This window comes from Felis catus, chromosome X (genome assembly GCF_018350175.1).
Source record: "Felis catus isolate Fca126 chromosome X, F.catus_Fca126_mat1.0, whole genome shotgun sequence".
Taxonomy (NCBI): domain Eukaryota; kingdom Metazoa; phylum Chordata; class Mammalia; order Carnivora; family Felidae; genus Felis; species Felis catus.
In genome coordinates, this window is record NC_058386.1 from 18157561 (window position 1) to 18179198 (window position 21638).

The 21638-nt window shown below is 38.9% G+C and overlaps 1 protein-coding gene and 1 non-coding gene across 15 annotated transcripts in view; both read left to right on the forward strand.

The window, feature by feature from the left end:
• MBTPS2 (membrane bound transcription factor peptidase, site 2) overlaps positions 1-21638 on the forward strand; it is a 101800-nt gene that overhangs the window by 49481 nt on the left and 30681 nt on the right. For 8 of the 14 annotated variants that reach the window (XM_045051123.1, XM_045051128.1, XM_045051120.1 and 5 more), the window contains exons 12-14: positions 5571-5720; positions 10325-10547; positions 17804-18038. In XM_045051123.1, the coding sequence (XP_044907058.1) occupies positions 5571-5607 (37 nt within the window). In that variant the 3' untranslated portion in view covers positions 5608-5720; positions 10325-10547; positions 17804-18038. Of the gene's footprint in view, positions 1-4043; positions 4292-5570; positions 5721-10324; positions 10548-17764; positions 18039-21638 lie in introns of those variants that run through there. The other 6 variants (XM_045051133.1, XM_045051119.1, XM_045051121.1 and 3 more) reach the window with 5 other exon arrangements.
• LOC111558796 lies at positions 12682-12789 on the forward strand. Its single transcript, XR_002739936.1, has one exon. It is a non-coding gene; the product is annotated as a U6 spliceosomal RNA (small nuclear RNA).

Here is a 21638-nt window from a genome sequence, read left to right on the forward strand (position 1 = left end):
CTTCAGGTTTCTGGCTTGGACAATTAAATGATGGCAGTGCCATTAACAGCCAGGGAGCAGCAGAAAAGGAGCAGTTCACTTTGGAACTTTTGAGTTTGACTGCCTGGGAGAACTTCAAGTGGATTCTTGGATACTGTCAGGAACTCAGTAGAAATTAGTTGGAGACACCATGTATGAGCTGATGCACTCCAAATATGTAATCCAACCTATGGGAATGGATAGTCTGGGGAGAAGATAGAAGAATGAAAAGGAAAAAGAAGGTATGCTGGAATAGAGCTCTCAGGAACACCGGCATTTAGGTTTAAAAAGGTACAAGGAAGAGGAAAAAATGAGCTTTAGAAAATTAGGAAGAAAACCACAAAGGAGAGTTTGGTATTAGAGAAACAAAAGGGAAGAGAATATATCAAGAACATGTCAATAATATGAGATGTTACTGAGAGAGGCTGCCAAATGTCCTTGGGCTTTAGCAGGAGTTTATAGGCAATCTTGAGAGAGCAGCCCCAGTGCATCAGGGAAAGCTGAGCCAGGTTGTAGTGGGTGGAGGAATGGTGGGGGTGGGAGTGGGGGGTGGGGGGTGGGGGAAGTGGCTGCAGGGAGAGACTGCAAATGCAGAAAATGCAGTCAAGAAGTTTCATTTGGAAGGTGTGGGAAGAAAGCTCATGGGACTCGGTGAAGGATGTAGAGGAAAGCATCGTTGTCATTGTTTTAGCAGTGGGAAAACCATTGGTATGTTTTTGGTGCTGATGGGAAGAACCCATCAGGAGATGGCATCTAGAGCACAAGTAGAGTAGTAAGTAGTCTTCAGCAAGAGGGATGCCCTTTCTAAGAGGGGGAAAGAGGAAACACAGATGCAGATACAGTTATCTTGAATCCTAAGTGTCTAGAACAGTGCTTGGAAGAGAGTAGACACTCCAGAAATCTTTGTGAAGATGGAGTCCTCACATAGCTGCAAGGAACAGTGGAGCCAATCTCACTTCTAGGTAAGACATACTGGCAGAGGCACTTGAACAGGTAGGTACAGAGTGCTCAGCTCTGGGATAATAGCATTGAATTTCCTGATTTGAGAATGTTCTGTGTTTACCTAAGTTCTCAGGAAACACAGGGCTGAAGTATAGAATTTGAAAGGGTCCAGAATAAGGCACTGTGGCCTAAAAAATGATTTTGAGCTGAAGGCATTTGAGTTCCTAAAATGCCTTACCTGCCTAAAAGCAAAGCTTCCCAAAGGAATTCAATTGTCATCAGCCTCCTCCTCAGAAGTACCCCTAATCTTCTCAAGCAGACATTGACACAAAACTATCACATCTTCCACCAGTTCTTTTGAGGGCCTATTCATCTCTCCAAAAAGTCATTTGTTTTTTCTTAAGTGCCCTTCCTTGTCCTTCTAAGAAGTCATTTATTCTGCCAGAAGTGACCCTCTGTCCATACTCATCCCCTATTTGATGGCAGATAAGCCCCACATTCTAACTACCTTGAATCGCAATTCTTTGTGAACTCCTGTGCGCATGTGTAAATCTCTTTTTTCTCTTGCTCATCTGTCTTTTGTCAGTTTCATTTGCAGGCATCAAATCATTAACCTTAGAGGGTAGGAGGAGGGGTGCCTGGGTGGCTCAGTCAGTTAAGCATCAACCTCTTGAGGTTCAGCATCAATCTCTTGGTTTCTGCTCAGGTCACAATCATGGTTCTTGAGTTTGAGCCCCGCCCTGGGCTCTGTGCTGACAGTGCGAAGCCAGCTTGGGATTCCCTTTCTCTCCCCCTTGCACATTCTCTCTTTCAAAATAGATACACAAACATTTTTTAAAAGGGGGTAGAAGGAAAAGGTTTTTTTCTCTCTGATAAAGTGGCATGATGTTTTAAACTTCCTCTCAGATGGTTCACAGAGATAGCAAAGCCAGTATGGCAAAATATTGGGAATTGTTGAATCTGGATAAAGGGCATGAGGGAGTAATTTGTACTCTTTTTTTTCCTTTGTACTCTTCCTGAAACTTGCTTGAAATTGTTTCGAAATAAAAAAAAATATTTTAAAAAAGAAGCAGCTTCTGCATTTATTATCATCTCTACTTTTTCTATTTTATTCTATTTCCAATTTCAACACTTTTTATTTTCCAACTTAACTATGAATGGGAATAAGGAACTTGAGAGAGAGAGCTGCTTTTTGGGTTCAGGCAAATTATATCTCTATGTCTCAATTTCTTTTTGAGAATAATACCTTCAAAACTATGCTATGTTAACTGAAATAATCACACAGCAATCACACAGTAAATGTTGTTCCTTCCCTTTCCAGGACCAATTCAAATCACAATGCCCTTATGAAACCTTCCCTCATCACCTCCATGACAAAACTTACTTTGTATTGCACCATACATTTAACTAAGTGGCTTTTTCATACATCACATCTTTCAGTTCTCCCAATAACCTTACAATCATTTTCTTTGTCTTATAGATTAAAGACATTTAATGGCGTTAAATGACTTGGCCAGGGTCAAACAGTCAGTCAGTAAAAATGCAAGGATGAGAACCAGGTTCTTTTCGTCCTAACTCTTGCGTTCTTTGTTTTACCGTAATTTGACATTTTTCTTCAAGTGTTTTGTTTTTAATTATAGTAAAATATACCATAATTTACATGACATAAAATTTGCCATTTTAACCATTTTAATTGTACAGCATTAAGTACATTCATATTGTCATGCACATTATCAGTACTGTTCATCTCCAGAACTCTTCATCTTGCAGAACTGAAACTCCATCCCCATTAAGCAGTAATGCCCATTCCCCTCTGTGCCCCAGCCCCTGCAAACCATCATTTTACTTTGTGTCTCTAGGAGTTTGACTATTCTAGGTACCTCATGTAAGTGGAATCATATTTGTCCTTTTGTGACTGTCTTATTTAACTTAGGCTAATGTCCTCAAGGTTTATCTATATTGTAGCCTATGTTCTTCCCAAGTTTTATAAAAATCTGTGCTCCTGGCATTCACCTGTGACTTAATGTGCCCTATTTCATTTCCCAGTTTATAAACTCCTTGAGGACTCTAACTCTGCTTACTCTTGGCATGGCCACCCTCATAGTGCCTAGTTCATAACAGTAGTCACTGAGCTCTCTTGACTGGACGGCTACCGGCCATTCTAAAGTAGAAAGTGATCCTCCTCTTATATTGTCCATCCCAATTTCATGCCTCCTCTCAGCTGCTGGAGACAAGGAAATGGATGAGCATAATTGTTCTATTATTGCAGTGGAAGGCCAGATATAACACCAGAAGTTTCCCTGGGTAGGAAGGATGGCAGAAACATGAGTTTTTGTCATGTACAGTTAGCTCCCTGCTCACTGTAAAAATCATATATGCAATATTCTTTCAAAGAGGAAGAGGGTGGGATGCCTGGGTGGCTCAGTCCGTTAAGCATCCAACTTCGGCTCAGGTCATGATCTCACGGTTTGTGAGTTTGAGCCCTGCATCAAGCTCTGTGCTGCCAGCTCAGAGCCTGGACCCTGCTTCAGATTCTGTGTCTCCCTCTCTCTCTGCCCCTCCTCCACTCGCGCTCTGCCTCTTTCTATCTCTCAAAAATAAACAAAAATGTTTAAAAAAAAGATTTAAAAAATAAAAGTAAAAAAGAAAGAAATCTTTTAGTATTATGATGTAAGTGAGAGTTTCGTAATGGTTTTTTCCTCCCCTGAGAAAAATAAAAGTGACTCATCACATTATGGTAAGAATGAACTCTTTGGATGATTGATCATCCATCCTTGATGTTATCCGAGGGTGAAGTCGCATTTGACTTATGCTAATTATTACATAGTTCCTATAAACATTAAAGGACAAAACGAGGAGAAATGGAATAAGAAATATTTTGAGTCCAGGTTTTAGCTCTGCCACCTACTAGTGACTTTCAGAAGGGGAAGACTTTGCAATCCCTTCTCACTAGCACACCCATGCTTCCACCTCTGTGGAAAGGCAGAACTTCAAGGGCAAACATGGCTTCAGAGCCCAAGAGAGAATGTAATGTGGTCAGGAGCAGCCCCAAGAAACTCAAAGACCTTCATCTTATCTGACAGGAGATGCTGCTGGACCGCATGCCACCAGTCCCACTCCTGAAACAGAATGTTCAAGGAGTGTGTCCAAAAAGCAGAAGCTGGCTGCTCCAAGGAAGAAAGGCTTTGCTTCAACCAGCCTCACTCTACTTGAAGAAAGGGCTCTCCCAGAAGAGAGGCAACCTGAAGGATTCACCCAAGTGTTTCTGAGCCAGGACCTCTAGCACACTTTGGACAGTGGTGGCATAAAATAATTGGAGGCAACCTGAAAAGTAAAGTTGTTGAATATACTAAATGACTTCCCTCTGTGTGTCTACAAAAGCCCCAGTAGCACATTTTTCAAATATGCAAGCTCTGAAGAGAATAGGAAACATACGGAATTTTAAAGGACCTCCCTTACTAAAGGGAAATCAAGCAGGCTTTTATTTTGGCAACATACTTATAACCTTAATCTACTTGTGGTTGTTTTATGTAGTATAAGATATTTGTCATACTGGATTGGGTTTATTAAATATCATTTTTTTCATTTTTCATTCTCAAATCAAAATGGGAAATGTAGAGAAGAGGTAGCTATTTAGAATGCTCAAAGGGGCTTCTGGGTGGCTCAGTTGGTTCAGCCTCCAGCACTTGATTTTAGCTCAGGTCATGATCTCACAGTTCGTGAGTTCAAGCCTGGCAACGGGTTCTGCGCTGACAGCATGGAGCCTGCTTGGGATTCTCCGTCTCCCTCTTTCTCTCTCTGCCCCTCACACACGTGCACACTTGCTTGCTCTCTCTCAAAAATAAAACTTAAAAAAAAAAATAAAGCTAGAATGCTCGTAGAACTTTGATAACATCACAGGTTTTTTTTTTTTTATATATAATTTATTGTCAAATTGGTTTTCATACAACACCCAGTGCTCATCCCAACAGGTGCCATCCTCAATGCCCATCACCCACTTTCCCCTCTCCCCCACCCCTCATCCACCCTCAGTTTGTTCTCAGTATTTAAGAGTCTCTTATGGTTTGCCTCCTTCCCTCTCTGTAACTTTTTTTCCCCCTTCCCTTCCCCCCTGGTCTTCTGGTAAGTTTCTCAGGATCCACATATGAGACATCACAGGTTTTGAGACTGAGGAACATTCTCCCAAAATATCAATTGGCACACACTTTTGGTGGCCTACTAAAAAGTCATTCCTCTCTTTTACCTGCCGGCAAGGACTGCCTTCTATAATAGAGGCTAAAAATGCCAGATACTCCCTCTCCTACCCTCTTTGCAGGTAATGCTGGCCATGTGGCTGAGGTTTGGTCGGTGAGCCTTTCAGCAGCACTCTCTCTAGATGCTTCTGGAAAGATTTTCCATCCTGATGAAAACAAGATATTCAAGTAGAGCTTTCTTTCACACCTCTTCCTTCCAGTCATTTCATAGGCTATTTGAGCAGTGGACACCATATTGCAGCCAGCCTTTCAGCAGCACTCTCTCTAGATGCTTCTAGAAAGATTTTCCATCCTGATGAAAGCAAGATATTCAAATAGAGCTTGCTTTCACACCTCTTCCTTTCTGTCATTTCATAGGCTGTTGGAGCTGTGGAGACCATATTGCAGCCATTAAGCAGTAGAGAAAAGCAAACATGCTGAGAACGGCAACATATGGGAATGGAAAGAGCCTGGGTCACTGACAGCACTGTTTAGCTCAGGATGACCATCTACCTCTAAACTTGTTAGGTAAGACAATAAAACTTCCTGTTATATCTGCCACTCTTAGTTGGGTATTGTTATTCACAGATGAAAGAAAGCATCTTAACTGATTCAGGAAGATTTTAAATGCAGTTCAGAGGAAACTATTTTACACCAAATATTTACTAATTCTCCCTCACATACTGAGAAGGCATGTTAGTGAACATAAGCATATGAGAAAGTACTTATAACATTGGGTTAAAGGGAGGCTCCCAGGGGCGCCTGGGTAGCTCAGTAGATTGAGCGTCCGGCTTGGGGTCAGGTCATGATCTTGCAGTTTGTGAGTTCGAGCCCCGTGTCGGGTGCTGTGCTGACAGCTCAGAGCCTGGAGCCTATTTCAGATTCTGTGTCTCCCTCTCTCTCTGCTCCTCCCCCGCTCCTGCTCTGTCTCTCTCTCTCTCTCAAAAATAAATATTAAAAAAAAAATTTAGGGGCGCCTGGGTGGCTCAGTCGGTTAAGCGGCCGACTTCGGCTCAGGTCATGATCTCACAGTCTGTGAGTTCAAGCCCCGCGTCGGGCTCTGTGCTGATGGCTCAGAGCCTGGAGCCTGTTTCAGATTCTGTGTCTCCCTCTCTGACCCTCCCCTGTTCATGCTCTGTCTCTCCCTGTCTCAAAAATAAATAAAAATGTTAAAAAAAAGTTTTTTTATTTAAAATAAATAAATAAATAAATAAATAAATAAATAAATAAAAATAAAGGGAGGCTCCCAGCATAGAACCCTGAGGGTTGATCTGGTGATGTCTCAGGTTTTGTTGTTCATAATGTCTGAGAAAAGACATACTATAACAGTGAAAATGTATGTTAGGAAAATTTTTTGGTTTAGCCAAATTTATTGACACAATTATTGGAAAACCATTCAAAAATAATTGGTTTAGGTTTTTAGAGCAAAGATGACTGCCAATCTTAATTATTCAAGATTTTTCTTAAGGATCTAATTCAAACGTGTCATTTATTCTGATTGTAATGAGAATTTTATGAAAAAATTTTTAATGTTTATTTTGAGAGAGAGATAGAGCATGAATGGGGGAGGTGCAGTGAGAGAGGGACACACAGAATTTGAAGCATGCTCTAGGCTCTGAGTTGTCAACACAGAGCCCGATGCAGAGCTCGAACTCACGACCTGAGCCAAAGTCGGACGCTTAACTGACTGAGCCACCCAGGAGACCTGTAATGAGAATTTTAAATTGTCCTATTTGAAATGCCATTTAAATTTTCAAGATTGAAAATAGAATTTATAAACAAAGCAGCTTTGAAATTGTTTCTGTAATGCCTTAGAAAACTCAGATATCTGATCTTATATTACACTTAGTAAAACAGAAAAGGCCATTTGCTGATAAAATATTGTCATTCACAGATAATTACATTACGTAGATTTACGTAATTTATGTGGAACCCACACATTGTATTTATAGATTTGGAAAACTTTATACTTAGCAATTGTCCATTTTACTTCTCCATTTATTTGTTTTGATAAGACATACAATTTTCCCAAAATGTGTTAGATCAAGTTAAACAAATGAAATTAATATGAAAATATCTATTAAAGGATGTTAGTGTCCAAGCTGTCCATCTTTTCTGTCTGTCATCCATCTGGACATAAAAGAGTTTGTTAAATAGAATTAAATATACCCTATGTACCACACCAGTGGCTCTCAATCAGGAAGATTGTATCCCCTAGGGAACATTTCACAAAGTCTGGAGACACTTTTGATTGTCACAACTGGGGAGGGAGCAGGGTGCCACTGGCATCTGGCGGGTAGAGGCCAAGGATGCTGCTAAACATCCCACAATGCACAGGACAGCTCCCCAAAAGAAAGAATGATCCTGACCCAAAATGTCAATAGGGTTGGAAAACTCTGGTCTACAACAAACACTTTGATGTTTAAAATATAATACAGGGGTGCCTGGCTGGCTTAGTCAGTAGACCATGTGACTCTTGATCTTGGGGTCCTGAATTCAAGCCGCACATTGGGGGTAGAGTTTACTTTAAAAATAAATAAATAAAAGTAAAAATCAAAATATTAAATAAAATGTATCACAAACTCATTCTTCATAATCCCTGCAGAGGAAAGAATAGGTTATTATTGTTTTAAAGTCATCTCAAGAGATTCTCAGGGGAAGCCTTGATTCTTAGAAACTGTAAAATATAGGTTGAAGCTTGTATGCATTTTGTTTCTTTGTGTGTGTGTTTTTTAAGTTTTTTAATGTTTATTTAATTTTTGAGAGAGAAATGGAGACAGGGAGCAAGCAGGGTAGGGGCAGAAAGAGAGGGAGACACAGAATCCAAAGCAGGCTCCAGGCTCTGAGCTGTCAGCACAGAGCCCAATGTGGGGCTCAAACTCATGAACCGCGATATCATTACCTGAGCTGAAGTCAGATGCTTAACCAACTGAGCCACCCAGGTGCCCCTGGGTGTTTTTTTAAAGTAATCTCTACACCCAACGTGGGGCTCAAACTCACAACCCTAAGATCAAGACCCAGATGCTCCACTGACTGAGCCAGCCAGGCTCTCCTGTATCATTTGTTTTATATGAGAAATTCCTTCTTTTTATGTTATAATATCTTCTTTCAAGTAGATAGAACTTAGATGGAGCCTTCCTTCCTGGAACTCCATCTTTAAAAAATAATTGTGGGGGCACCTGGGTGGCTCAGTTGGTTAAGCGTCCAACTTCCTCTCAGGTCATGATCTTGAGCTTGGGGATTTCGAGCCCCACATAGGGTTCTGTGTTGACACCTCAGAGCCTGGAGCCTGCTTCGAATTCCGTGTCTCCCTCTCTCTTTGCCCCTCCCCCACTTGCACTCTGCCTCTTGCTCTCTCAAAAATAAACATTAAAAAAATTGTTTTAGTAATAAAATAAAATAAATAAATAAAAATTGTTGTTGGGGCGCCTGGGTGGCTCAGGCGGTTAAGCATCCAACTCTTGATTAAGGCTCAGGTCATGCTCTCCGGGACATGAGATCAAGCCCTGAGCGTCAGGCTCTGTACTGGGCATGGAGCCTGCTTAAGATTCTCTCTCTCTAAAAAAAAAAAAAAAGAAAAAAAAATTGTTTATCTCATCTGTCTGGAGGTGAACCTGAACTTTACTAACATTGCAAAGTGTTCTTCCTAAGGCGTGAATCTATACATGTCAGTTTAGTGTAAATTATATAGCAACAGGAAAATGAATTAGAAAACTTTCTTTGTGCTTCTGTATTTCCCTGTCCATAGACTAGAAACCTACCTTTCTTGTACAATGTGAAAACATTTTACTTGGAAAGAAAGTGACCATTCAAATCTAAGATCTGATATGATAGAGAATGTCAAGAACACCTAGTTCATGTTAACATTCTTGGTATTCATAATTTAAACGTCTTTTCTTTTTTTTTTTTTTCAACATTTATTTATTTTTGGGACAGAGAGAGACAGAGCATGAACGGGGGATGGGCAGAGAGAGAGGGAGACACAGAATCGGAAACAGGCTCCAGGCTCTGAGCCATCAGCCCAGAGCCCGACGCGGGGCTCGAACTCACGGACCACGAGATCGTTGACCTGGCTGAAGTCGGACGCTTAACCGACTGTGCCACCCAGGCGCCCCAAACGTCTTTTCTTTTTAATCGAGAGTTGGCATACATTTCGTATGCCTTTGAAAATTTAATCTGGAACACAGAGAAGGAAATTTGTTTTCTTTTTAGAGATCTCTAAGGAAAGTTGTTCCACCATCCATCAGGTTGTTCTAATATCTAACCTGTATGAGATATCACATATTATAATGTAGACTGATATAACTAGTTTGGAAGGCAATTTAGCAATATTTATCAACTAACATCATAAATGTCCATGGCCTTTGAGGCAGTAATTCCTTTTCTGAGAATTTATCCTGAAGTAATTATCCTAAATGCACACTAGGCTTTCTACACGAGATGTTCCTGAAAGTGTGTTTTACCCCAGTGAAAAACTAGAAACTCCTAACTGTACCACAACCAGAATAGTAGAATGGGTAGATTAAATTGACTAGCTTTATGTCAGCTTTATGTCCACGTAAAGATATGAAAAATTGGGGTGCTCTGCTGGCTCAGAAGAGCATGTGACTCAATCTCCAGTCATGGGTTTGAGCCCCATGTTGGGTGTAGAAATTACTAAAAAAATAAATAAACTTAAAAATTGTTTTACAGAACACATGTGATAACATGGGGCAATATTTTTTCAGTAAAAAATAAAATAGGATATGAAACATTGTTCACTGCATGATTATAATAGCATAAGAAAAAAATCATTTGAGCCCACACAGGGACACCAAAAAAGAAAGAAAGAAAGAAAGAAAGAAAGAAAGAAAGAAAGAAAGAAAGAAAGAAAGAAAGAAATCAAGCAAAATCCTGTAAACTCATGTAATCAAAGCTATTTACCCAGAAATTCCACTTCTAAGAGATTATCCTAGGGGAATGATTGGTATAAAGAAATTAATCACTAAGCAAGAAAGTATAAACAACCTTAACGGTTTTTTAGTAAAAAAGTGGAAACAACTCAAATGTCATGTCTATGTGGATACCCCATATGTTCACTATTAAATTTGATTTTCTCCTATTAATCTGTCTCATGTCAATTTGATTCTTAGTACAGCTAGAGGGTCTTGAAGGCCAGAGGAAATTCTTTCTCCCCAACGGTTGGCACATTTCGAGGTATACTTTCTGCTCATTGGACACCTCTTGACCTGACATTGCTGCAGTTGAGAGATCCTTGGGACAATGACATTCAGCTGGCAGCAGGTGAAATTTCTTACCAGGTGAAATTCCAGCCTCCTGGAATGTCTGTGTGTGGAGGCAAATGGAGCCAGAGTGGTAAGAGGTCTTTTTATCTCTTTCTTAATTTAGATTAGCAGGAGAAAATCCTTGTGGAACTAGTTTCTTGGACTAGGTTACTCTTTGGTTAAATTTAGTAGGTACTCTTTGGTTCCTGATCCATTTCCTCCCAGAGATGGTCTTTGTTTTCCTCTGTCTGTGTCTTTGGTGTCTTTAATGCGCACATGAAGTAAAGGCTGTTGCTCACGGACATGTTGGAAGCCAAAGCTGCAAAATTGGTGGGCACCGGTCGAGCACTTAAAAGGTGTTAGAGTGCTCACCGCCTCAAGAAGACTCCCATGTTAGGAAAAGTTGGTCACAGAATGGGTTAGATTGACACTAGGTCACCCCTAAATCTCAAGAAAACTTCCATGCAATGAGATATACTGTAAAACAACACAAAATCCCCACACATCCCTCCTAGTTATTAGGGTGGCTGTGGCTCCAAGAGACCCAAGGCCTAGCCAAGGCTGTTTACGTGCGCATAAGAGATTTGTCCTTTCATCTTGTTCTATGTTCTAAGAATGTAGCCGGTGTGAAGGGGTGCAAGAGCACCTGGCTTCAGGGGTCCCAAACAAGATCCAGAGGCAGAGAGATGAGTGCTGGTGGAACAAGAAAGGAATGTACTTCAGTGAGGCCACCACCCAGAAGACAGCAGACTAGCATCTCAGACTGTCTGCAAAGTGCTGCAAACACTTCCGGGTTTTTATAAGGAAAATGTGGGGCAAAGGTGGGTGGGTACCTGTAGGTGGGCAGTGAAGGTCAAGTCTATCACTGTCTTGGAGTCAGTCATGGGTGGGGTCTTGCTGGGGCGGGGGCAGTCCTTTTTGCTAGAGGGGCTAGTTTTGGTTCCCATCAGGGGATGCTTTGCCCACAGGATCTTCTGAGTTAAGAGATAAGCTAGAAAGAAGAACTTAATCAGTTAGAAAGTTTGAGGTCAAAATGGAAGTAGTCAAAGTCCTCTTTCAAGAGCTTGACTTTGTGACCAGTGAGAATATTCTCTTTGGTCTCCACCATTCAGAGGGTGTACTTTCCAGAGTTCTGCAGGGGATCAGTCAAATAGACTGGGGATCCAAATATCTCTCCTCCACCCCACCGACTGTGGGAAGTTTGTCATAAGAGGTTCCAGCCCAGAGGAACCTTTGTTATATCAATCTTAGTTGCTTGTCAGTGTTGGAAAGTTCCATTCCAGTAGCACCTGCCCTGTGTCACAAATGAGGGAGTCTTTGACTAAAGGCATCTCACCATTTTGTGAGGACTAGAGACACCATTTTCCCTACACCATCCTCACCGCTTGTGCAATGAAGGCCTTTGCTTTGTTAGACTAATTTTGGGAGTAAACTTTTGAATCATGGGGGCCGTGTAATCTATATCCTCTTTGGATGCCTTGCATCACTGCTTAAACCATTAAGGCTTATTGGTTTGAGTCCCTGTTAATAGATCCTGCTCATCATGGCTGGAGGATGGATACTTTAAATTGGCTATATTAAAAAAAAGTCTTTATAGAGAGCTCTCAACTGTCTTATTAGTATAGTGGCAAGCCTTAAGGACTCCCTTGATAAGATGAAATAACAAAAATCAGACTTAAAAATAGGGGCACCTGGTAACTCAGTCGGTTAAGCGTCTGACTCTTGATTTCGGCTCAGGTCATGATCTCACAGCAAGGAGCCTGCTTGGAATTCTCTCCCTCTCTCTCTGCCCTTCCCCCACTTGCACTGTCTCTGTCTCTCAATATAAATAAACTTAAAAAAAATTTTTTAAATCTCCCTGATATAAAGAAGGAAATTTAGTTAAAAAGATAGGCCAGTCCCTTGATATTCAGGATACAATCTAGTTCTTTAGACAATTAGAAATAACTGTCTTACAAATCTCTACAAAACCAGAAGTGCAACTCTAGAAACAAGTCAAAGCATACCTATCTTTACCACTCCCTGAACCTCACCTATTCCTCTCAAAATGTTTGTAGATATTATAAAAGGTCTGGATATTGGAACAAAATTGTCCTGTACTGAAGAGAAAAAAGGAAAATTTGTAAATCACAGTTATCCTGAAATTCTAAGAGAAAAAAAATTTTTTTTAGATTCTCTGTCCCTTGAAATCAAAATAAATCTTATGTCTTTGAAATGTAAACAGAGTGCTCACTTTGGCAGCACACATACTAAAATTGTAATGATACAGAGAAGAATTAGTATGGCCCTTGAGCAAAGATGACACACAAATTGATGAAGCATTTCAGATTTTTTTTTTAATTAAAAAATTAAAAAATAATAGGGGCACCTGGATGGCTCAGTCCGTTAAGCTTCTGACTTCAGTTCAGGTCATAACTTCACAGTTCTTGAGTTCAAGCCCCACATCAGGCTCTCTGCTGTTAGCACAGAGCCTGCTTCGGACTCTCTGCCCCCCCTCTGTCAGCCCCTCCCCCCCCCAAAATAAACATTTTTAAAGAATTATAAATAAAATAAAATAAAATAAAATGTAAACAGTGCCTACTCAAGAATGGGGAAAAAAAGGGCTGTGTGTCAGTGTGGGATCAGGGAGGGAGAGGCCTTTTTAAAAGGCAAACTGCTGATAGACCTCTTAAGCCCAGACTCTAGTGGCTCTTATAACAGGCAGATATGTTCCAAATCTCAACCTTGGAGAAAACTTGGATACTCTGTGCCTTTGTGATGTAAATGTTCAATTCTCATCCTTTCTAGGATGTAAGTCATTTTTTGAAATGCAACTTCTGGGGAGAAAATTTTCAACAGAAAAAAAAAATGGTGGCATTTGGAAATTGAGCTCCTAATGTTTTCTCCACAAAGATTAGTAAAAACAAGCTATAAGATTTTTTATTGCATCTTGTCTGTGTATGTGTGTCCATATATGTTGTAAATGTGTAATATTTTCGCTACCTCTCGATAGTCTTGCCAAAATTAACTTGTAAAAAAGCTCTATGTGGTTGGTTTGAAGGTAAGCACTTATAAGATTAGACATTTAAAACTCAGAAAGACAGAAACCAACCCAAATGTTTTTCAGGTTCACATGATCTGGGGAAATATTCAATATTAAAGCTAATTTAAGGTTGTTGGTTAAATTAAAATACACATGTTTTTAGAGTTACTAGCATTAAATATAGAACTTTTAGTCTGCCTATGTTCACTGAAAGTCAAATAAATTCATTATTTCTATTGCAAAATTTGTCCAAAAAACACCCACAATCATGGTTGACTTTGTCTAATGCCTCATAAAGTTTTGTGACTAATCTAAACATAATTGTTAGAAACAAGTAAATTAAATAGATGTAAATAAAGTAAAAAGGTAAGTAAACTTTTAAGTAGCTTCAAAATCTTTGATAACATGAAACTTTAAAATTTTGCTGTTAAATAATGAGTTAGGTTAAATTTATTGATTACCTAAATCACTTCGAAGTAAGATAAAATAATAAAACATCAAGTATGAAACATAAGTTTATCTGTTTTTGTCTTATCGCAGAGAAACTAAAGATAAATATGGGTCTGTTAGTGAACTTGGTTTGTGCTTTATTTAATTACGGTACTATGAATAAAGCACATGTATAAAAATTAGGAAATGTATTCATAAGTTTGCTAATATAAAGAATAATCGTATAACTGATGGTTCACAGTTACTACTTCATTTTCACTAGAAACTAAGGTTTCTAAAAGTTCTGAATTCTAATAAATGTAAATAAGACTTCTGGAAATAATCAGGGAAACAACTCTGTTTGCAGGGAAATAAGATGTTTGTTTTTGGTAAGAAGTAGCATAAGAAATAGAAATACACTTTTGTTGAGGGAAAGAAAATAATTTCGTCCTAAAATGGGGCCAGTTATTTAAACTGAAGACAAAATGTGAATGTAAAAACATTTGTAAAAGATTTACTGAAAAATAATCTTTTGAGAGGAATTTTATGTGCAGTCAGTACTGGCTAAGATTAACATAAATTTAAGTAAGTAAATGAATTTTAATATCAAATATTAAAATTGTGTTTTTGTTAAAAGGACAAAGTTTTCTTGAACTATTCATCTGTTTGTTTTTTTTAATGTTTATTTTTGAGAGAGAGAGTGCAAGCAGGGGAGGGGCAGAGAGAGAGGGAGACACAGAATCAGAAGCAGGCTCCAGGCCCCAAAACTGTCAGCATGGAGTCTGACTGGGGGCTTGAACTCACAAACCGTGAAATCATGACCCCAGCCGAAGTCGGACACCCAAGCAAATGAGCCACCCAGGCATCCCTATTCATCTGCTCTTAATAAGAAATTATAAACAAAAGTTTTTCTTTATCGTTAAAGGTATCTGCCTAAAAAAACCCAAGGATTCTGTGTTTTGTCAAAATAATTTCCTATTTTTATTGGGTCTGTGATTACTTAAAAAAAACCTGAGTCTTAATATTAAAAAAGCTAAATTTTGCTCACTACTATGTAACCTTCCGTATTTGCCTTTAATACCTTTTATTGTCACTTTGGTTAAATGGATAAATATTGTTTCATAATATTTTATGATTTTATTTAATCACATTTTCAAACCTTTTAATAGTTTTTTGGCATACTTCCCAAAATCACAGTCTAAAATTAAGTCTTTTGACCCCAATCTCACCAAGGTGTTTCAGAGAGTTCCTGGAACATTTCAAAGATTGTATGAGACATTAAACAAATTAGGCTTATTTAGTATGTTAAATTACATCAGAAGCCTTGTCAAATAAGTGATACTAAACCCTCTTAAGATTATATTTGTGTAGATGCTATTGTGTATAAATGTTATTAGGATAATTCTAGAAACTGTATGAAACTCCTAGAAATCTGAAGTCCTGGTATGTTATCAACTTGAAATGTTGTGTATCACAGACATAACCAAATTTTCTTCCTTTTTTTTAATGTTTATTTTTGAGAGAGTGAGAGAGAGCAAGCAGGGCAGGGGCAGAGAGAGAGAGGGAAGGAGAGAATCCCAAGCAGGCTCTGCGCTGTCAGCACAAAGCCTGACTCAGGGCTCATTCTCACAATCCATGAGATTATGACCTGCGCTGAGATCAAGAGTCAGATGCTTAACCAACTGAGCCACCCAGGTGACCCCATAACCAAATTTTCTTGTCAATTACATTGTAATGAACTCTAATTACATCTCTGACCATGGCCACTTTTAAGTCTGGTCATTTACAGTTACTGTTTTACTCTGATGATGTTGCAAATGTGTTTCATATTAAAGATATTCATAGAAAACCTCAAAGTATAGGTTTCTGATAACCTTAGGATCCTAAACTGATCCTAAACTGAACTAAGAATTTCTAAAACTAGAGGGAAAACTGGATTTAAGCAGAATTAAAATTAATAACATGAGACTCAATGAAGTGAGGAAGTAATTGTAATTTTTATGACTTTCTGTTTATTTTTTTAATTTTTAAGAAATATTTTATTTTTGAGACAGAGAGAGAGAGCACGCCAACGTGCACACGCACCCAGAGAAGGAGCAGAGAGAGGGAGACAGAGTTTCCAAAGCAGGCTCCACACTGACAGCAGAGAGTCCAATGTGAGCCTGGAACTCATGAACTGTGAGATCATGACCTGAGCCGAAGTCGATGCTTAACCAACTGAGGCACGCAGGGGCCCCATGACTTTCTGTTTAAAATGTTGCTGACTCTTTAAAAAAATGCTTTGTATTTCCAATTAAAAAAAAAATTTTTTTCTCATAGGGTGAGAAACTGACTGATTGGCTCTTGATCTCAGCTCAGGTCATGATCTTACATGGCTCTGGTTCTGCACTCACAGCACAGAGCCTGCTTGGGATTGTCTCTCTCCCTCTCTCTCTGCCCCTCCCCCATTTTTGTGAACACTCTCTCTCAAAATTAATAAACTTAAAAACATTTTTTCTCTTAAGCTTACTGATTTACAGCAATTTGATAAAATATACCTTTGTGAACAAATTGAAACATTTATCTTTTGTTCCTACCTGATGCCTCCAGAATTCAGAAACTGTCAGTTGAGTGTTCTTATATGTATTTTTTAAGATTAAAAAAAAATTTAAAGATTTTATTTTTAAGTAATCTCTATACCCAACATAGGGCTCAAATTCACAACCCTGAGATCAAGAGTCTCATGCTCCACTGACTGAGCCAGCCAGTCACCCTGAATGTTCTTATATTTTACTTTTTTACAAGTTATTTATTTATTTTGAGAGAGTGAGCTTGTGTGCAGAGGAAGGGCAGAGAGAGAGGCAGAGAGAATCCCAAGCAGGCCCCGCACAGTCAGCACAGAGCCCGACATGGGTCTCAATCCCATGAACCATGAGATCATGACCTGAGCCGAAATCAAGAGTCAAAGGCTTAACCGACTGAGCCACCAAGATGCCCTTCAACTGATCTTCTCACTGCACTTATATAAATGATCAGGCCAAGGTGTTTTGAAACTAGACTTATTTAGCAAATAGATTAGTATTAATTAGGCTATCTTTGGTAGAATGAGGGTGATTATAGAGAGAAAATATATTTCAATAACACACCAAGTAAATATTAGATTCTAATACTGTTTCTTATAAACTAGACCAGATCCTGATTTCTTCTAGTTTCTTCCAATGCCTGGCTACCGTTCTCCAAAGTAACATTTCTGAGTCTTTTCCCATCTTTCTGAGTTGGATACATTTGAGAACTAAGACTATCCTTTCTCCTGAAGCCCTGCGAACTAAATAGGAACGACTTAATGTAAACTTCAGAGAAATCTCCACAGTAGCTCCCATACAGGCAACCTTTATGCCTGTTGCTCTGTGGGCCTTTCAGAAGGATCGCCACAGGCCACCTGGCTGGCTCAGTCAGTGAAACACAGGAGTCTTGATGTCAGGGTGGTGAGTTCAAGTCTCACATTGGGTATAGAGCTTACCTAAAAAAAAAAAAAAAAGAAAGAAAGAAAGGAAGGAAGGAAGAAAGAAAGAAAGAAAGAAAGAAAGAAAGAAAGAAAGAAAGAAAGAAATTAGGTTTCCAGAAGTATGTAATTCTAACAGAAAGAATGTCAAATAAACTCCTCTTTAAAAAAAAAAAAGAAAAATGAAAAAAGATCACTACAAACACTTGAACTATAAACCGAGAAAATCTATCAGACTGCCACCACCTGCTGTCAGTCTATCCACAGATGATTCAAGCTTGACATCTAGAAATCTCAACTGGATACCCTCAGAACTCGCAAACTGGTTTATAATTTGATCCAATCATTAACCATTTTTTTTCTTTTGTTTCCATAGAAATGCCTCTTATTTAAAACCTGATTGCTTAAACCATAGGCCCAACTTTGAGAACACAGCTGCATCACTGTCTCCTGAAATGGGTTTAACTGAACTGACTTATTGCAAGGACTGGTCCACCAAGACAGAATGATCTACCTGCTCAACTTTTATACGTGAAGCTTAAGGGAAGTGTCAGAGGAGGGAACTACAGGGGCCAAGGGCAGTACGCTCCAAGATGGCCCACTGTGGCATGAACATTATTTCGAGTCAAAAGCAATCAAAACCCAGCAGGGTAAGGAAAAACTCTTTATCCCCCCTCAACTGCCTGCTGATACCAGAAAGACAGCTATTTACAGAGATTCCTCTCTACCTAAGAAACTTATCCACATAATAAGGCAACTTTGTTTTTTTTTGCAAAACAAAACTCCTCTCACCTTTCTGTTAATAAGTTTTTCTCCCCCTTTGTATCCTCAGACCCCTACCCTGCTCCTGAGCTCATATAGCCTCATGTTGCTTGACTATCTTTGGAATTTCCATCTCTGTGGATTCCCCCATACCTATGGAGTTAAATTTGATTTATTCCTGTTAATCTGTCTCATGTCAGGGCACCTGGCTGGCTCAGTCAGTGTAGCATGTGACTCTTGATCTCGGGGTCATGAGTTCAAGCCTGACACTGGGTGTGGACCTTATGTAAAAAAAAAAAAAAAAAAAAAAAAATCAATCTGTCTCATGTCAATTTGATTCTTAGTCCAGCTAGAAGGATCTTGAAGGGCAGAAGAAATTTTTCCTCCCTGAAACAACCTTTCAAATTTACTCATAATATCCTTAGCTTGGCTAAAAATGTAGCTTTCTTGTCTAAGTCTGCTCTGATCTAACTTAACAAGCTTCCATATTCTAGGTGGAAGCTGGGAGGAGGGACAAGATCAAGTTCAACTTATTTTTTATTATTTTTTAATGTTTTCTTTTATTTTTGAGAGAGAGAGAGAGCATGAGCATAGGAGGGGTAGAGAGAGGAGGCACAGAATCTGAAGCAGGCTCCAGGCTCTAAGCTCAACACGAGCTCAACGTGAGGCTCGAACTCACTCACACAAATGGCTCATGACCTGAGCCAAAGTCAGATGCTTAACTGACTGAGCCACCCAGGCACCCCCCAAGTCCAATTTATTAACCTCAATTCAATACTATAATTTAAAATGTTTTTGTAGGTGATCAGTCCTACTTGGATAACTCTGTTAAGAACTCAACCTCTAAGATTTCTACCCCTCCCTAAACTCCTCTCCAAGAAGACATCCAGGTGTGAGAGGGAGTGTGGCTTTCATGACCTCAAAATGGCAAAGGGCAGATGTTAATCCTCCCAAAGAAAAGCACAATCCAGACCTCACCCCTTCTGTCCTCTGCTTTCCCAGCAACCTAGCTAACCTACTTTCTGCCCTAGTACTTTAACCTGGGAGGAGATCGGGACAGTTGTGTCTTGTGACTTCCCTCCCAGACTCTACCTCCTTTTCCCCTATAACTGACCCAGAATTGCTTTTCCCTTCATTCTTTACAGCCTGGAGTGTCTCCCTTCCATTCTACACTCAGGCCCTATGTATTAAAAAGGAAGGCTTTGTCATTTGGAAATCCCTTTCTCCAAAAAGCTTGGGTTTTATGTACATTGTCTTACTAAAAAAAGGTGAAGAAAATGAGCTTTGAAATTCAAAGCAGATGAATGGCCTCTCTGTTATGAGCAGCACCTGCCTGTCCTTTCTTTCTTGGGACAGTAAGCTTGATGACTCTATCAGAAGGCTAACAAGAAATAGGATTTAAAGGGGGGAATCAAAATGCATTGACATAATTCCTATAAAATATGTTCCCCAGAGAAGTGAAATTGCATGAACTAAAGAAAGGAGATTCATTTTCTTGAAAACCTGGTGAGATTCATCTCTTTTTCTTCATAGAGACAAAGTTTAACTTTGAAAAACATGACCGTAATGAAAATATAGGATGATTACGTGTCACAGGTTTTATGCATTAATGAAGAAAGAAGGAGGATGATAAATCTGGGACAAAGGAGAATTTGAAAGACAGAGATTTATATGTTCAAAAAGGGAAAGCATGCTAAAATAAGTTTGCTAAATTAGAAGCAAAATAGGACCATAAAACCAGAAATTCTGCACAGAAATCTTTTGCATCTCTCCTGGACAAAAATCTACAAGTTAACTTGTCTGAGCTTTAATCAAGCAACAGTGCATTCCTCTGAAGAACTAAATAATCCTTGAGTGGGCCTGTTAGATAAAGACCTTGAAATAAAGCTTTAGTCCAACATTCAAAGGACAAGCAGTCATCCTTTTGCTTTTGTTCCAAGTGTTGGGTAATTTTTCTTCACATTATCAAGTGTTGCATACACTCCACCCACCTTAACAGATACAAACTCAGTATGGTGGAAGCTGATGAAATAAAGAGCCACGAATGGATTTCTAAAGAGTCTACAGAAATAAAACATGTGGCTTAAAGCAAGGCCAGTTTTTGGCCTTAGAGACACAAATGAATAAGTATCTGTAAAAACCTAAAATGGTGATGTTGCCCCCAACCTACAGATTTTAGAGATATCTTATTACTCACAAATTACCCTTTCCTTAGCATCATAATCTAGATATATCTAATTGGGTATAAATGATTCCATTACCAAAGCAGATTAATCAGGTTAAATGAAACCATAAGGGCATGTGATGATTTTTAAATGATAGGTTACATAAGTTACCACAGCCCACTTAACATATGCTATCCTATTAGTTTACCACAGTGACAAACATGATTTCATCAGTAATGCATATTCAGAGTTGGCTTACCTTTAAGGATTTTAGCACAGTTCACATATAAACCACTCTCCAACTGATAGTAGTTTCCAAAACAGATCTGGTTTTTAAAAAGTTCATAACTGCTCATTTTTAATCCCATCCTCCCTATTCAGATGGTTATTGAAATATCCTCTTGATTACAGAGCAATGAAAGAAAATGAAGATTATAAAAGAACAAAGTCTATCCTGAGTAGCAGTTTCCCCATGGAATTTTATTTTCAGAGTAGAGCACTAGATCATCTGATTAAAAAGCTCAAATTTTCTGAAACTTTCTATTGATGTCTATGGTGTGTAACATGAGCACGTTTCCATATTAAGGTTATTCAGCTGTGGAAAACACAAGAACTCATTCAAAGCTTTTCCTTTAAAGGTTGAAGAAACCTAAGACCACATGTTGGTGCAGCAATGAGAAATCTTTAAATGTCAGCAACTGGTCGGCATTGGGTTTTGTTTGGTTGGTTTGGTTTTTTTTTTTTTTTTTTCTTTTTTTTTCCTTTTTGTCCTGCAGAAAGCAAAGACAAACATTTCAAAAAACATTGTAACTCAAAAGAATGACCAAAGCTAAGAAATTTAAGTAAGCGTGTCACAAACACAAGAACATGGATTTTGTTGGCTAATCCAAATAGATAATTAATCATGTTCCTGACAGTTTGGAATGCAGATTTGCCTGCTATTTGCAGAAACTTTAACAAGCAGGCCAAGGGCTTTCTTGATTACTGGAAACTGGAGTGGCTTGAGGAGCTGTAAGTCAGTGATTTCAAGATCTACAGATTTTTTGGACCAGTAAAATTTCAAAATAATGTTGAAGACCAACATGGTGTTAACTTCTTATTTAGCCAAATAATATTGAGGGAGATATCTTAATATTTATAATTGATATCCAATTATAAAATAGCTTTAAAAAAACAGGTTGGGTTTTTTGGGTTTCTTTTTTGAGGCTAGTTCACAAATGGATTCACCAGTAGATTTGGTGGTCAAGATATCTTTAAGGTAACCTTAACTTCTTTCCCAAACCTTTCCTTAGTGACTAACAAGCACATTCAAGTACCTGCCAT